Here is a 16,841-nt window from a genome sequence, read left to right as displayed (position 1 = left end):
CCAGAGCACCACCCAGTTTTCACACTTCTGAGCTTTGGCTCAGCCTACGCTCTTCCTCTAGAATGTCTGACCACCTGCCCTCATTGAGTTCTCTGCTGAGGTTCTGCTTATCCTCTAGAGCTCATCACTGGTACTTCTTCTTTCCCAAAGGCTCCCTGATACCCGTGGCCAGATGAGACCCCTCCTTCCTCGACAGATCTTCCCTGGGATGCTTCTGAGCTGACAGCAGGAGGAAGAGGCATGCTCTGACCCCGGGCAAGCATTTTTGTCATGCCCTGGGAAATCCCACCCATTTGCTGAATGAAGTAGGGTAAGAAGTGTAGAATTAGCCCCTTAACTCAGGAATGGGAGTGACCTAATTACAAGGCTCCCAGAGACAGAGAATGGTGATCTGGATGTTGAGGAAGAAAGAGTTATCAAGTGCCTGAGACAGTGGGGCCAGCAGAGACCCATCCAAGAGGGACTGCCATGGTCTTAGTTGGGCTGTAATTGGGTTCCCAACACTGGCAGTGCCGCCCCCCACTCACCTCCTCGGAAAAGGGAAGAGGGCAGCTGTGACCTCAGTCCTAGGGAAAGAGGGTCTCATCTTCTCCCTCTCCTCCACCCCGTCCCTTTACACCCTGGACAACAACCCTGCTTCTGAGACCATCCTTGCCTCCTTGGCCTCCACGTGAGCTGGCTCGGCAAGGCTTGACAAGGCTGGTCTCAGGGTGGACCCAGCCAGAGATCAGGTGTGATTCTGGCATCCCTGTGACGACTACATTCTCAGGCAACCTTAAGTGGGAAGGTCTTTGGTAAAGAAGCCCCAGGCTCAGCAGCTGTTGGTTTGTATCCGTCAGAACTGCTCTGCGGTTCTCATGCAAATCTACCGTACCGGCCTTCTTGTCCCTAGCCAGAGATCACAATCTGTGTCCTGATTGGTTTACGTAGTGCTACTTAAAAGACTTGTGGCTAAGATCGGTAGAGCCCATGTAAAAATCCAATGTCTGGCTTCTTTTAAATATTAGGATAGTGGTAACACTGAGTCCATATTCCCACAGGACAGCATTGTACAGGGTGTGCGTTATACACCTCCAGGCCTACAGAGTCAGCTTTGCCTGTTTCCATGACTGCCAGGCCCTTGTCTGAACCCGAGTATGAGGCCCCAGCCCTAGACTGTCCTCCGCAGTCTCCTCCCCAACTACTCAGGCTGTGGGCTGGGAATGTGCACCAGAGCCCTGGGGGCTGCCGGCAGAGACCTCAGAAGTGCCCCCTGCTGAGCGTGGGGCCCACTCCCAAGTTGCAGAGTGGCTCACCTGCAGTCCGATGTCCTGTGGCTGGTTTTCCACAGCCACCCTGGTGATGCCGGGAAGGTCAATGAGGGTCAGATCTGGGACCTCAGGGGAGGTGACCTCCAGATTGATGAGCTCATGGCTGATGCCAACTCCATTCCCAGCTATGATATTCTGGGCTATGGAGACCAAGAGAGGAGAAACCCTGAGTCCAGATGAAGAACCCAACCAAGCAAAAACAGTGGAATCTGTGGGCAGATTTATGTGTCTCATCTATTTATGTGTCTCACCTGTATTTGGGGACAGTCCTAAGGTGAGAAACAAGGAGGCAATTTAAGCACAGCCCTGATGAATTGCCTAATTCTTTAGAGATTAGGAGGTGGGGGAATGAGGGCAACCAGGCTACTTTGTAAACGTTTCCTGCTTTAGCTATCACTCCCAGTCACTACTTAAGCTATGATTTTGTAACTCTGTATTGAAGTGAAACATACATACAGGAAAGTACCTTTGTTTTAAGCCTGTGGCTTGGTGAGTTTCACAGGTGGGACCCATTGGTGTCACAGAAACACACATCAAGAAACAGAACATGGGCAGCCCCCCTGCCCTGCTAAAGCCCCTCTCTCCCTGCGGATCGCTAGCCCTCACATAAAGTAGTGCTTATCTTAAGCTTTACCAGCATCTACTCTTTTACCCATTTTTGTACTTTATACTTGGTTGAGCCAAGTGAATTTGCTGATAGATAACCACTTTCGACCTACAAGAAGAGCATTTTCCTGTGGTCCCACCTAATATAAAAGGAATCGTAAACTACGTCTTCTCTTGGTATCATGCCTGTGTGCATGTGTGCTAAGTCACTCAGTCATGTCTGACTCTTTGTGACCCCATGGACTGTACCTTGCAAGGCTCCTCTATCCATGAGATTCTCCAGGCAAGACTACTGGAGTGGGTTGCCATGCCCTCCCCTAGGGGATCTTCTCGACCCAGGGATCAAACCCGAGTCTCTTGCGGCTTCTGCATTGCAGGTGGATTCTTTACCGCTGAGCCACTTGGGGAAACCCTCTCTTCGTCACTCTTTCTCAGCTCAACATTTCGTTTGCATGATTCCTTTATACTGGTGCTTGTGGCTGAGGGCTGTTCCTATTCATTGCCATTCTGTGTCTTGATCCAGTCTGTGGGGTGTGGGGGGTTGGGGCTGGGGGGGTGTGGAGGGAGGTGGGTAATCATAGCTGCTTGCTTGCTAAGTCACTCAGTCATGTCTGACTCTTTGTGACTCTTATGAACTGGAGCCTGCCTGGCTCCTCTGTCCATGGGATTTTCCAGGCAAGAGTGCTGGAGTGGGTTGCTGTGCCCTCCTCCAGAGGATCTTCCTGACCCAGGAACTTAATCTATTATGTCTCCTGCATTGGCAGCAGATTCTTTTACCACCAGCACCACCTGGGAATCACAATAGTGCTGCTATAGAGATTCTAGAAGCTGACTTTTGGTGCACATTTTGGCTGGGAATGTACTTGGGATAAAGAAAGCTGAGTGCTGAAGAATTGATGCTTTTGAACTGTGGTGTTGGAGAAGACTCTTGAGATTCCCTTGGACTGCAAAGAGATCCAACCAGTCCATCCTAAAGGAGATCAGTCCTGAGTGTTCATTGGAAGGACTGATGTTGAATTTGAAACTGCAATACTTTAGCCACCTGATTCGAAGAAATGACTCATTTGAAAAGACCCTGATGCTGGGAAAGACTGAGGGCAGGAGGAGAAGGGGACGACAGAGGATGAGATGGCTGGATGGCATCACTGACTCAATGGACATGAGTTTGGGTGGACTCTGGGAGCTGGTGATGGACAGGGAGGCCTGGCGTGCTGCAGTTGATGGGGGTCGCAAAGATTTGGACACGACTGAGCAACTGAACTGAACTGATACTCGGGATTAGAGTTTTGAGGTGTTATGGGGGATGCACACACCTCCAGCTTTAGTGGATATTTTGTCAGTTTTCCAAAGTAGTTGCACCAACTTACACTCCCAACCGCAGTGGACCAGAGTTCCAAGATGCTACAGATGCTTTAGAGATGCTATTCTAAAGATGCTCATTACTCATCCTTACACAAAACATTCACCGAAGTTCACAGAACGTGCCCTCCCAGTCCTGCCCACAGAGCTCACAGCTAGAGAGAGACTGGGCAGATCTCAGCCACGCTGCAGGATGTGCTGGGCACATGTGGACAGGACAGGCATAGCAGGCCCCGCAGGGCAGAGCTTTTATCATTTGAAGCTAGGAGACTTGCCAGGTGAAGGTCTCAGGAAGTTCCTGTTTTGGGGGTGGGTGCTAGAATTGAGGCAGCACTTTGCAATTTGGGGAGTGATCCCTCTGGTGAGCCAGCTGGGGACACAAGATTCTCAGGGAGCTGAGGCCCAGGAGTCACGTGAAAACCCCAGCCTTGGATGGAGTTTGCTGCTCAGTGAGGCATAAGCCCATCTCCCTAGAATGGAAGCTATGGCCACAGAATTTCCTGTTATGATCAGAGTGAATTTTTGCCTGTCTGGCTGAGCCCAGCTTGAGAGCAGGAAGGGGAAGATGCCTTGGAGAGTGGTGGGCAGGCCCAGGGACCTTGGAGGCAGGGCTGCGAGGGGATGACCTCCAGGGTCCCCTCCGAATGGGTATGGACGTGGGTTCCAGGAGCGTGCTACTTCAGTCATGTCCGACTCTTTGTGACCCTATGGACTGTAGCCCACCAGGCTCCTCTGTTCATGGGATTCTCCAGGCAAGAATACTAGAGTGAGTTGCCATGCCCTCCTCCAGGGGATCTTCCCCACCCAGGGATCAAACCTGTGTCTCTTATGTCTCCTGCACTGGTAGGCGGGTTCTTCACCACTAGCGCCTCCTGGGAAGACATTCCAGGAGCAACTGAGCCTGCTTCTCATTCGGTGGTTACGTCAGGCTGATCTCAAGAGTTGGATGTGCTTCTAGGAGTGGTGGGTGGGCGGGGTTGGCTTTGGGGGAAACCTCACAGCTTGGAGACAGGGATGCGGCCACAGGCAACAAGACACTTCAGGTTAGAGCAGCTCCTCGCGACACATGTCCCCAGCGCTGACCGGGGTAGCTGGAGCAGGGGTGCTGTCTGGGACAGTTCCCAGAGGAGAGGCAGGTAAAACTGACAGTCGCGAAAGGGTAGGGCTATGTAGCAAGGAGGAGGGACGTGTGCGAGGCAGAGGGCGGCACGTGGGAAAGCCTGGAAAGAAGAGACGGTGCTCGCTGTGGGGCTGGAGAGGCCCGGGTGACTGCTGATGACCCCAGGGGGAGAAGGAGCCGACCTGCAGATGCCCGCAGGGCCCTACCTTTACGGATCTCCCACTCCACCTCGGAGGGGTTGTGCAGCTGTAGCGTTATGTTGCGGTAGCTGATTCTCCCCGTCCACTCACACTCCAGCTTTGTCAGTTTCAGCACCAGTGGACACCGGGTGATGATTCCTGAGAGAGAGTTTCCCAAACAGCCTCTAAGTTTCCCTTAAAAAGAACCATTCACAGGTGCCCTTTTCTTTTCTTTTTTGACTGCACCTCAAGGCATGTAGAATCTTGGTTCCCTGACCAGGGATTGAACCCCCATCTCTTGAATTGGGAGCATGGAGTTCTAACCACTGGACCACCAGGGAAGCCCCACCCTTTGCTCTTATCCTCCCCAGTGTCCCCAGAGGCCTTGTCTGAAAGCTGTATCCCTCTCTAGGGAGGACTCAGTCCAGCCCCACTAATTACCCCTGTTCCTAGAAAGGCCAGAGGCACAGTCCAGGTGGCAGCCAAGGGTCACGACAGGGGTAGGAGTGGGAGGGAAGCAGTGAGATTTACCTGGCCCCATCCAGCCCTCCTAGCCCCTCACACTCGGGCATGGAGGGAGCCCAAAGCACTGTCCTGTAAGGGGCTCCTGCCTGCCCCACAAGACTGCCACGGCCACACTGGCCTCCAGACTCTTTGCTCTGTTGCTTTTCTCCTGGAAATGCTGAACCCAGGGCGGAGAGGAGGAGCCACTGGTCCCCACTCTGACTCCATCACACATCAGAGTTGGGTGGATGGGGATCTCACAGGAGACCCGGGAGTAAAGGACCGACTGCCCATGATTGGGAGGACACACAGGCCGGGACGCCTGGTCTGGGTGGTTGTTGAGGGCTGTGCAGGGCCCATGAAGCCCCCATATCCTCCTCTGTGCCCAGGAGGCAGCCCTGGATCCCTGGGTTCCTGTTATTTTTGACAGATGGGCAGTGCTGGAAGAAGATTGGTATGAGAGAGGGAATCAGGACAGGGGAAACTACCCACTTGAGGGTGCCAGGTGCGTCCTTTTTTCCCCTTTATAATTATTTTCATTGTCAGAATGTATGACAGCTTTTTAATTCTGTGCTTGCATGCGTGCGTGCTAAGTAACTTCAGTCATGTCCAACTCTTTGCGACTCCATGGACTGTAGCTGGCCAGGCTCCTCCGTCCATGGGATTCTCCAGGCCAGAATACTGGAGTGGGTAGCCTTTTCCTTCTCCAGGGGATCTTCCCAACTCAGTGACTGAACCCAGGTCTCCTGCATTGCAGGCAGATTCTTTACCAACTGAGCCACCAGGGAAGCCCAGATGATCATAGTAGTAGTAAGTCTTAGTTACTCAGTTCTGTACGACTCTTTGAGACCCCATGGACTATAGCCTGCCAGTGTCCTCTGTCCATGGGATTCTCCAGGCAAGAATACTGGAGTGGGTTGCCATGCTTAATTCTACACAAGCTTAAATTTTTTTTTGAAGGGAAACAGGAACTTCCTTGGTGGTCCAGTGGTTAAAACTCTGAACGACTCATAATGCAAGGGGTGCAGGTTCAATCCCTTGTGGGCATGAAAGCCCACATGCCTTGAGGCATGACCAAAAAAAAAAAAATTCTTTTTTAAAATGAAACATTTAAAAACATATCACACCATGATCCTGGCTAATAGCTTCTCAAAGTGTTGAGAAAATTCTTCAAAAAGACTTTACATGTTACCAGAAACTCACAAATTAACATAGAAATGTATCTAGAGTCTTAGAGGACTAGAAAGAAACCAACTGATACAAAGCCCAGCAATGATTGTTGACACGTGAAAGAGGACTCAGGACCTAGGGTAGCAGGAGCATCCAGGCCCACCCCCTACCCCACCCCCTGCCCACATCACCCGTCCAGGGGGGCTTCCCGTGGCCCCTCCTGAGCCTACTGGTCCTGGGATGCTCTGTGGCTTGCAGGAGGCTGCCCCAGCAGTGCTTACCGCTGCCCCTGGGGAGGGCGACCCCCGACAGAGCCTCCAGCACGGAGCTCTTGCCCGAGCTCTGGTCCCCGATGACGGCGATGGCGGGCAGGGCCAGGTCCTGCTCCACGCCCAGGGCCCGCAGGGAGTCAATGAGGTCAATGCAGGGCCGCACCTTCTCCTCATACTTTCTGTACAGGTTGTTTTCTGGCTCCTGGAGGAGACAGACAGACTCACAGCCTTGGTCTCTGATGGACTCCCACTGCTTTCTGGAATTTGCAGCTGAATTGATGGATTTGCTCTTGTTGGGTTAGAGACAGGAGGGGCGAGAGGTGGACCCGGGTGTGCCAGAGGCAAGGCCCCCCGCACTTGTTCCTGCAGAGGCTTGGCTTCCACTGCTGTGGGCTGGAGGTGGAGGTGCCCGTGTGAGTTGGGAGATGACCCTGCGAGGGCAGGCGCTCCCAGCTGGAGGGAGGGGAGAAGCCCACCCGGGCCTGCAGGGCTGGGGTGGGGGGTGGCTGACAGTGATGACTGTGGCAGTCACAGCTGGAGGGAAAGCTCCCAGGCAGGAGACCCCAGCACAGAGAACGGAGGCTCCAGATCCATGTCCAGGAAGGTCACTGTTGCCCCAGAGACTGTGTCTGCCCCCGGGGCTTGTTGGAAGTGCCCAGAAGGTTGGGGGTGGGGGAGGGCACCAGCTGTGCTACGGAACTGGACTAGACTGGCAGGTTTTATTCCCCACTTCCCCCCACCCCTCCACCTTCTTTCAGATGGTAAAGAATCTGCCTGCAATGCAGGAGACCCAGGTTGCATCACTGGGTCCTGAAGATCCCCTGGGGGAGAAAACGGCAACCCACCCCAGTACTCTTGCCTGGAGAATCCCATGGGCAGAGGAGCCGGGCTGCGGTCCATGGGGTCGCAAAGAGTCAGACAGGACTGCGTGACTAACACACACACTTCTCTCCCCTCCCTCCCTCTCATGCACCCTTCCTGACCCACCCTCCTCTCACCTTACCTTTGACCTCTGTTGGCCCCCATTTGCTTCTGGCTGCTGAGGGTCCAAATTCAGCTGATGGAAGTTGTTGGGAAGGAAGTTGGGGTGGCTCTCTCGCACCTGCCAATGGAGGGGACTCATTGTTTGCTCCGGTGCTGGAGCCGGTGGTGCTGGAGCCGGCGGCGGCGCTGGTGGCTGCTGATGGAAGTTCAGGTCTTCCTTTGGGCGGGGCTGAGTGGAAGTCAGAATGTGCCTCCTTGACTTCAAAGGCCTGTAGGACAGCAACATGACTGTCTGCTCGAAGAGCTGGGGTATGTGGTCTCTGGGGCTCAGCGCCTCCGGTCTTCTCGACGAGCTCTGCGAAGACACAAGAGGGGAGCGTGGCCCAGAGGTCCCCCAGCAGACCTTCCTGGGGGCTGTATTTCCTCCAGCTCTGCCTTGCCCAACCCCTTACAACCCACCTGCTGCTCACTGACGCAGGGCAGGCCAGCAGCCCAGCTCAGGCCTGTCTGCAGGAGGGGCTGATGGCCGCAAACAGGCACAGAACACAAAAGGGGTGTTGGTGGTGCCCCCGGGCCTGGGGACAAGGGGACTCTGCGCTTCCAGGGGAGAGTCTGAAGGTTCTGCTGTCACTTCTGCTGGGCTCCGTGTCGTCACCTACAGTTCAAGATGGAGAGGAGGCAGTAAGGTGTGGAGAGATGACAGGGAGCCCGTCCAGCATCCCTTGGTAGGCAATCTCTGCCCCGCCGTCACCGTTTCTCACCCAGGCTAGGTCAGGCTGCTGGAGATTCTGGGAGAAAGGTTGCTGGGGTCTCTTACTTCTCCGTGGGACCTACAATCAGGTGGTCGTCCCCCTAGAGACAGCTGGCCTCACCCAGCACTGCTCTGAGATGCTCATTTCGTTTTCACAGCAACCCTGCATGTCAGCACCTAATTTGCACTTTTTCAGGTCAAGAAGGTGAAGCGCAGTGGTCTAGTTACTGGCCTGAGTCAGGGCCCAGAGGCTGGCCAGGGACTCTGGGTCATGAACACTTTCCTGCTGTGACCGCCCCCCCACCCCCCACAGGGACCAGAGTGGAGACAGTGAGTTGAATGGCTTCGCTCCCCTCCCAAATGCGAGTCCACCTGGATATGTGGCTGTGACCTTATTGGGAAAAGCCCACTCGCAGAGGAATTGAGGCAGATCTGGGGATGATGGTGGGCCCGAAATGCAAGAAGAGACAGGTGGGGAGGGTTTGAGACACAGGAGCCCCTTGCCTGGAGGGCAAAGGAGGCAGAGACTGGAGGGTCGCTGCCCCAAGTCAGGGACCCCCGAGGGGATCAGGGGCCCCAGAAGCTGGGAGAGGGGCCTGAAAGAGTTCTCCCTCAGAGCCTCTGGGAAGAACTAGTTCTACTGACACCTCGCCCTGGAACTTCTGGCCTGAGAACTGGGAGAGAATAGATATCCTATGTGTCTGAGTTGGGGGCATTTGTCATGCCAGCTCCAGGGCACTAACCACTGGGGAGGATTGGAGTCTCGAGGTGGTGCCTACCCCGTCACTGACCCTTGGGGCATCCGTGTGTGCCCTGTTTCCAGCCGTCTGTCCACCCCCTCCTCACAAAAGTGGCCCCATCCTTGCACACACTATGGCCCTTTCCCTTCTAAGCCCCTGGTCTCATCCTGTCACTACCCTTTCTAAAAACTTCTGGGGTCTTTGTTTTCAGAACAAAGTTCCTAAAGAATTTGGTCCTAACCTACCTTTTCCTATTTGATACCATCTCTGAATGCTGGGCCAATTTTTTTTGCCTTCTCTCAAACTGGACCTGCACATTCATAACCTTGTGTGTGCCATTGGCCTAGCTTTAAAAGTGAGGGTGGTTCATTCACTGATTCATTCATTCAACAGATGTGTATTGAGGACTAATGCAGGCTGAATTGTGTCCCCAAGTTCATATGTCAGAGTCCTAACCTCTAGGACCTCGGTGTGTGTCTACACTGGAGAGATGGGCTTTAAAGAGGATATTGAGGTAAACGAGGTGTCTTAATGAGAACCTCACCGGTGTCTTAATGAGAAAAAAACAGATTAGGACACAGATACACACGGAGGCAAGACCACGTGAGGACACAGGGAGAGGACTGCCATCTCCATGTCCAGGAGGCCTCGGGAGAAAATAACCCTGCTGACACCTTAGTGTTGGACTTCTGGCCTCCAGACTGTGAGAAAATAAATTTCTGTTGTCTAAGCCATCCACCCTGCGGCGCTTTGTTACGGCAGCCTGAGCAAACTAATACGAGGACCTACTATGTGCGAGGTGGTTCCTGCCGTGAGGGTTCAGTAGTGAGCAAGCCAGATGAAGTCCCTGCCTCCAGTACACACATTCTGTCAGGGAGGACCCCCCCAAACAAGAAAGCGGACCAATGAAGAAGGCTGCAGTAATGCAACCCCAGGTGATGATGGAGTGTCTGGAAGAAAGGGAGTGGGTGACAGATCCTGGGGTCAGTGTCAGAGGTGGAGGCAGGGGCTGTTAGAGGGTGTGTCCGCGTGTACAGGAAACAGGAAATGAATGAGGAGAGCAGCAATTATTTGAGGACTTGGGGAGGAGCCTTCCTGGCAGAACAAGTTCAAGTGCAAAGGTCCTGAGGTCAGAATGAGCTCAGGGAACTGGGAGAAGCACCCTTGTCTCCTGGGGGTTCGGAAAGCCCAGCCCAGGGGCGGCTCCCTTCTTTGGGATTGGGGGCTGGCCCCTCTGGTCCTCTCTGCCTTGCACTGACCGGGCTGTGCCCTGGCCTTTCCTGGCACGACTGGGGCTGGACCTGACATTTGGGTTTGGGTTGGAAGGAGGTGAAGTCTTCTACCTGTGCTTTTCTAAGCGGTGAGCTCCACTGACCTGGAGACCCTAAAAAAGGGAGACCCCCCCCCCCACAGGCTCATCCCTGCTCCTGGGGGAGCCCTGCAAAGGATGTCCAGTGGTGGGAGCACCCTTATCTCTGTGCTGAAATCCTAAGACAGCACCTCTGTTCCCTCTTGTGGATGAAGGGCAGTAAGACTGCTCAGCTGAGTGTTGGGCAGAAGGCCAGTCTTACAGGCAACCCCAACCTTACAGTCACAGTCAGCTGATTCCCGATGTGTGGGGCTGTGGGGGGATGAAGCAGGCACTTCCTGGCCAGGAATTGCTGGCATGCAGCCCTCAAGTGCCCTGTGGCTGAGGCTAGCTTTAGAGGAAAACACTCTCAGCCAGCCCCTCCCACTGGTTGGGGACTAAAACTAAATCTGGGTTTTTACAGCTGTTTTGCATCTTCCTGTTCTTCATTTCTCTGAGTCCCTGAGGTTTAGCCTTTTCTCTGTTCCACATCTGAATAGTTTCCCATGGGGCCAGTCTCCCCCACGAAATTCATTGTCTTACAAAATACCTGACCCTTCAGCAAGTGTCTAGAGAAAGTATGATCCCATGAAAAGGCCTCTGCTTTTTCTTTTTCATCCTGCTGGAAGCATCCTCAGATATTTTCCCCCAGTAGTGCCAAGGAGTGCTGGCAATGAGGAGAAGCTGGAAGAGACAGGGATGGACTCTACGCAGAATCTCAGGAGGAACCAGCCCTGCTAATGCTTCCATCTCAGACTTCCAGCCTCCAGGGCTGGGAGAGACTAAATTTTCATTTTTTAAGCCCTCTAGCCTGGGTTACTGTGCCATAACAACCCTAGGACACTCACATACCATTGATGTTCAGTCACTCAGTCGTGTCTGACTCTCTTCGACCCCATGGACTGCAGCATGCCAGGCTCCCTCTTTCACAATCTCCTGGAGCTTGCTCAAATCCATGTCCATTGAGTCAGTGTTGCCATCCAATCATCTCATCCTCTGTCGTCCCCTTCTCCTCCTGCCCTCAAGCTTTCCCAGCATCAGGGTCTTTTCTCATGAGTCAGCTCTTCGCATTGGGTGGCCAAATTATTGGAACTTCAGCTTCAGTATCAGTCCCTCCAATGAATATTCAGGGTTGATTTCCTTTAGGATTGACTGGTTTAATCGCCTTGCTGTTGAAGGGACTCTCAAGAGTATTCTCTAGCACCACAGTTCAAAGGCATAGTGGTTTATACCTTATCTGTTCCCCTCAAGGCCTTTCTTTGCTGGGTGGACTTGGCATCATATCTGTCTCTAAGTAAAATTCTGAAGGCATAATAATCCACCAGTTCATGCTACAACGGGAATCAGCAAATGCTAGAAAGCAGGTGTCCTTGCCCCTCGAGAGAAACAGTGTCAGGAGCCCTCTTGGCCACCCCTGCCTCAAGCAAGAGGGATCCTGAAGCTCTGAGAACAGGCTTTGGGGCTTCAATTATGATTCTGAAAGTGTGTGTCATTCTATATATCATCAAACAGTTGACTAAATTCGGACACTATCTACCGGGAGATGACAGTGGATACCACAGGACTATTATCAGATGAGGCTCACCCTATCACCCGCCCCCACCTCATCCTGCTGCTAATTACAAACTGGCATTTGTCATCTGTCTCTAGGCTTCCCAGGTGGCACAGTGGCAAAGAATATGCCTGCCAATGCAGGAGATGCAGGAGATTCTGGTTTGATCCCTGGAGAAGGAAATGGCATCCCACTCCAGTGTTCTTACCTGGGAAATCCTATGAACAGAGGCACCTGTTGGGATATAGTCCATGGGGTCACAGTTGGACACAACTGAGTGACCGAGCACACACACATACACACACACGCACACACCTAATTCTACAAGGATTAAATCCTGGGCCACTGCAGCTGCTCCCCTGAAAGTAGTTCAGGATGGAGATCAGGAGCAAGGCCCTCTGTGCTCTGGGATAAACTGGCAGAACAGGTCTTCAGATAGTTTGATATTTTCCGGAGAAGATTTTATGAGCACAATTCTTGCATCTCCTCATATCTAGAAAAGCACTAAAATCACTAATGGTGACATCTGCTCCTCGTGACTAGCAGTGAGCTTCTGCCGAAATGTGTGCTTGATTGCACATACGCCCTTCACTATAATCATATATTACTGACTTCCCCACTAGCTGTTTGTCACAGCTCCTCAGAGCTATCCAAAATGCTGTCTCTCAGGCTATCATCCTCATTTTGCCCCCAATAAAACTTAACTCACAACTCTCATGTGCATTTTCCCCCCAGTCAACACTGCCCACTTCAGATGCAAACCGCTAGCAAGGACACCCCCCACCTCATCCCACCGCCCCTCTTGCGTTTGAATAATCTGCTAAAGCAGAAACCTTTCACTGACTAGATCACAGGTTTATTATAAAAGGATTTCCCAGGTGGCGCTAGTTCTTTACAGAACCTGCCTGCAATGCAGGAGACATAAGAGACACGGTGCGAACCCAGGGTGGGGAAGATCCCCTGGAGGAGGGCACGGCAACCCACTCTAGTATTCTTGCCCGGAGAAACTCCATGGACAGAGGAGCCTGGTGAGCTGCAGTCCATGGGATCACAAAGATTCGGACACGACTGAGGGAAATAGCATGCACACAGACACAACTCAGGAAAAGTGAAAGCCGCTCAGTCATGTCCTACTCTTTGCGACCTCATGGACTATAGAGTTCGCGGAATTCTCCAGGCCAGAATACTGGAGTGGGTGGCCTTTTCCTTCGTCAGGGGATCTTCTCAACCCAGGGATTGGACCCAGGTCTCCGTCATTGCAGGTGGATTCTTTACCAGCTGAGCCACCAGGGAAGCCCAACTCAGAAAAAGCCAGACGGAGAAGATGCAGAGCGCAGGCGCAGGACGAGGGTGGAGCTTCCACTCTGCGAGCACCGCTGTCCCGCATCTCCAGTGCGCTCCAGAAGCCCTCCAAACACTCTCCGGTTGTAAGGCGGCTTCATTCCATAGACCTGAGTGATTCCATCGCTGACTATCCGAGATTGAACTCAATCTCCTGCCCTGCTTCCCTTCCGGGAGATGGGGAGTGGCTGGAAGCGCCAGTCCTCTGTCACGTGATCGCTCACCTAGGCAACCGGCTCCTACCTCATTAACGTAACACGGGGACCTGACACCACCTGATTAGCATTAACAGAAGCGGATGCTCTCCTTCCTTCTGAGGGTTTTAGGAACACCCATTAGGCTGGAACTGAAAGTGAAAGTGAAGTCGCTCAGCTGTGTTCGACTCTTTCCGACCCCGTGGACTGTCGCCTACTAGGCTCCTCCCTCCATGGGATTCTCCAGGCAAGGTAGTGGAGTGGGTTGCCGTTTCCTTCTCCAGGGGATCTTCCCGACCCAGGGATCGAACCCGAGGCTCCTGCATTGCAGGCGGATTCTTTACCATCTGAGCCACCTGGGAAGCCCAACACAGACCAAATAATCTCTCCTTTTCCCCTGCAATTGTGAATATTAGGAAATAGTCACCTGGATGAGTTAGTATCTATCCTCATACTTACTTTTTTTTCTTGTGATGAGGACTTTGAAGATCTGCCCTTTTTGTTGTTATTGTTTAGTCTCTAAGTCGTGTCTGACTATTTTGCAGCCCCATGGACTGTAGCCTCCCAGGCTTCTCTGTCCATGGCACTCTCTGGGCAAGAATACTGGAGTGAGTTGCCATGCCCTTCTCCAGGGGATCTTCCCAACCTGAGGATTGAACCTGCATCCCCTGAGTCTCCTGCACGGGCAGGAGGGTTCTTTACCACTACTACCACCTGGGAAGCCTTCTACTCTCTTAGCAACTTTCTAAAATGCTACACAGTATTATTAGCTGTGGAGATGCAAGGTACAGCAAGGTGACTATAGTTAATATATTTCTTATTCTAAATCACAGCTTCACAGAGCATGAAACTCTCTCCCCTCCTCAGGATGTACAACTTCCATGGAAGTTCCAGAAGCCACTTCTGAGTGGTCACAAGGTCTTTGGCCAGACTCGGGGAGATGGGCACCCCCTGTGCTCCCAGTCCCGCCGCTTCCTTTCTAGAGCGTGCATTCAGGGATGGCTAGGGGCCAGCACCAGCACACAACGCAGGCAGCTTCAGAAACATCATCTTTCTGCCTCCAGCCTTCTGGCACAAGCCACGTTTAACAGGAGCCGCTTTTAATAGAAATGCAGATCTGCTGCAGGAAGAAGCATTTAGGTAGCCCTCCCCGCACTGACCCAGCTCTTACCTGTGCACCTGTAGGAGGGAGGCCGGCAAAGTCATCTCTGCCTATTCCTCCCTTTCCTTTTAAAGGATCCCTCCTCCCCTCGTGGTTTCCTTTCCCAGAAGCAAAGGAAATGAAACTAATGACTTGCCACAAAAATGAAACCATTAGCCTGCCACAGAAACGAAACCTGAAGTATCCATCCATTTCCTGGTGCTTCACACAGTGGTCCTCAGACTCCAGCTGCATCAGAGTCTCCTGGTGGGCTTGTGAACTCATGGGAGGGGGTGGGGCGGGAGGTGGGTAACTGGGCTAACAGGTTCTCGGCAGGCAGGCTGGGGCCAACCACACTTGGAGAACGGGTCACTTAGCATAAGCACTGTCCAGAAGGACTTTCTGACTTTTCTGTGTCCTGCCACTCTCTGCCCGTATTAAGCTCTGAACATGCCAGGAAGGGATATCCACAACCCCCACAGCCTCCCTCACGTAGGTGTGCGGTGCGTACCCTCACACTTGGGCTGGTTCCCAGGAGTGAGCCTGACTTCCTGGTCCTGTGCGGGTTACTTCACCTGCAAAGCTACAGGCACGCACCCCCCGGGGTCCCAAAGCCCTCCCTTCGCTGTGACTGAAGCGTGAGTGAGTTGGGCACCCCCACCACCAAAGTATGGGGGGCCCCAAGGAGCCCTGGGGGTTTGGGGCTGGCACAGGATGGGGGGATTCTGCCTCCATCTCAACGTCACACCCATAGGGCTTTCCAAAACAAAACAAAAAATCTTAGAAAATTAAGAAAATGAATCCCAAGCACTTTTTTGCTCATTCACCTGACTTGTGGGCAAAATGTCCTCTAAAGAAGAAATTTGGAGGCTTAAAAGATGGTTTTCAAAGCCTGACATTAAGAGGTCCTGGGGATAGTTTCCAGGGTCTGCGTCCTGCAGGACCTGATGCCCAGGTCATCCATCCAGAGGCTCCTGGGCAGAGAGGGAAGACGGAGGGAAGAACTGGACAGCTGACTTTGCAGCGAGTTTTCTGATTCATCAGCTGTGTCAGAGGGTGGATGCCTCTGCAGTGCCAGGAAAGGCACAGGGAAGACACCGCAGAGGCCAGACAGAGTGGGACCCCTTCCACAGAGGGAGCGAGGGAAGTTCGCCTGAGGAGGCGGCTGAGGATCCACCCTCCCCAGCAGCACAGCACCCCTCCTTGGCACACCCCTCAGGAAGGCTCTCCGGGAAGGTTCGGGGCCTCAGCAGCATCAAGGCACCGGACTAGTTCACAAGCTACTGTCCGGGGATTCGGGCGGGACCTTGGTGATGACCCCTGGCCGGGGTCCCGCATCCCACCCGGCCCACGGACCCTCTGAGGAAGGGATGGTCCGGGTGCTCAAACACCCTCAGCAGGACCGCTCCTTCTGAGTTTGCTTTCTCGTTGTGCAGAGGAGACCATGCAGTGTCTCCCCTGCTAATGGATTAAGGAGGTGAGGAACTGGGAGCCTGTGCACAGGCGAGATTCTAAGTGTGTGTCTGTGCAGGGTGGTGGAGTAGCAGAGGCCACTGTGGGTGGCAATCCCCCAGCTCTTCACTGTCTGGACCCCCCTTACTCCAGTGGTGCAGGGGTGGGGGTGGGGGATGATGGTGACCCATCTCAGGGCAGGTGCTAGGAGGCTGTCAGCCCTCATGCATGCGTGGTGCCCGTGGACGGAGGACAGGCCTGGGTGGGTAGTGTCAGTGTCCGGGCTAGAGGGTGACAAAGGGCTGCTGGCAATAGAGGGTCTCAGCTCCTTAGACAGGAACAAGCTCCATTTCTGCATCAGTGATGTCTAAAGTCCAGTGTGTGTGTGTGTGTGTGTGTGTGTTCAGTCACTCTTTTAAGACCCCTTGGACTGCAGCCCACCAGGCTCCTCTGTCCATGATGATTCTCCAGGCAAGAATATTTGAGCGTACCATTTCCTTCTCCAGGGGATCTTCCCGACTCAGGGATTGAACCCGCATCTCCTGCATTGACAGGCCGGTTCTTTACCGCTGAGCCACCAGGGAAGCCTGTCAAAAGTCCAGGCATATTGGTAATAGGGATTCTTAGAGCTCAGCAAGTGCCTGCCCTTCACAGGGTGGAGGTTAGAGGCCCTGCCCTCTCGTGTGAGGAGCAGTCCTTGCAGGCCCACCCACTCTCCAGCAGCAGAGAGGGGGTGCTGGCCCGGCCGGGAGAGTGGGGGTGGGGGTAGAGGAGGCTCAGGCTCACTTCCACATGGGGGAAGGGTGGGGGCGTCTGGG

At 53.5% G+C, this 16,841-nt stretch overlaps 1 protein-coding gene across 2 annotated transcripts in view; it reads right to left on the bottom strand.

Moving 5' to 3' along the window:
- Window positions 1-14,671, bottom strand: part of MX2 (MX dynamin like GTPase 2) — a 36,821-nt gene extending 22,150 nt beyond the window's left edge. The window contains exons 1-6 of one of the 2 annotated variants that reach the window (XM_043474460.1): window positions 14,602-14,671; window positions 7,964-8,159; window positions 7,524-7,859; window positions 6,530-6,722; window positions 4,602-4,733; window positions 1,296-1,450 (exon numbers count right to left, since the gene is read on the bottom strand). In XM_043474460.1, coding sequence (XP_043330395.1) covers window positions 1,296-1,450; window positions 4,602-4,733; window positions 6,530-6,722; window positions 7,524-7,790 — 747 coding nt within the window. In that variant the 5' untranslated portion in view covers window positions 7,791-7,859; window positions 7,964-8,159; window positions 14,602-14,671. Of the gene's footprint in view, window positions 1-1,295; window positions 1,451-4,601; window positions 4,734-6,529; window positions 6,723-7,523; window positions 7,860-7,963; window positions 8,160-8,265; window positions 8,534-14,601 lie in introns of those variants that run through there. The other variant, XM_043474461.1, reaches the window with a different exon arrangement.
- Between the last annotated feature and the right edge of the window lie 2,170 nt (window positions 14,672-16,841).

The sequence above is a fragment of the Cervus canadensis genome, chromosome 7 (genome assembly GCF_019320065.1).
Source record: "Cervus canadensis isolate Bull #8, Minnesota chromosome 7, ASM1932006v1, whole genome shotgun sequence".
Taxonomy (NCBI): domain Eukaryota; kingdom Metazoa; phylum Chordata; class Mammalia; order Artiodactyla; family Cervidae; genus Cervus; species Cervus canadensis.
The sequence above is the reverse complement of the archived record's forward strand: the minus strand, read 5'-3'. Positions and strand labels throughout refer to the sequence as shown.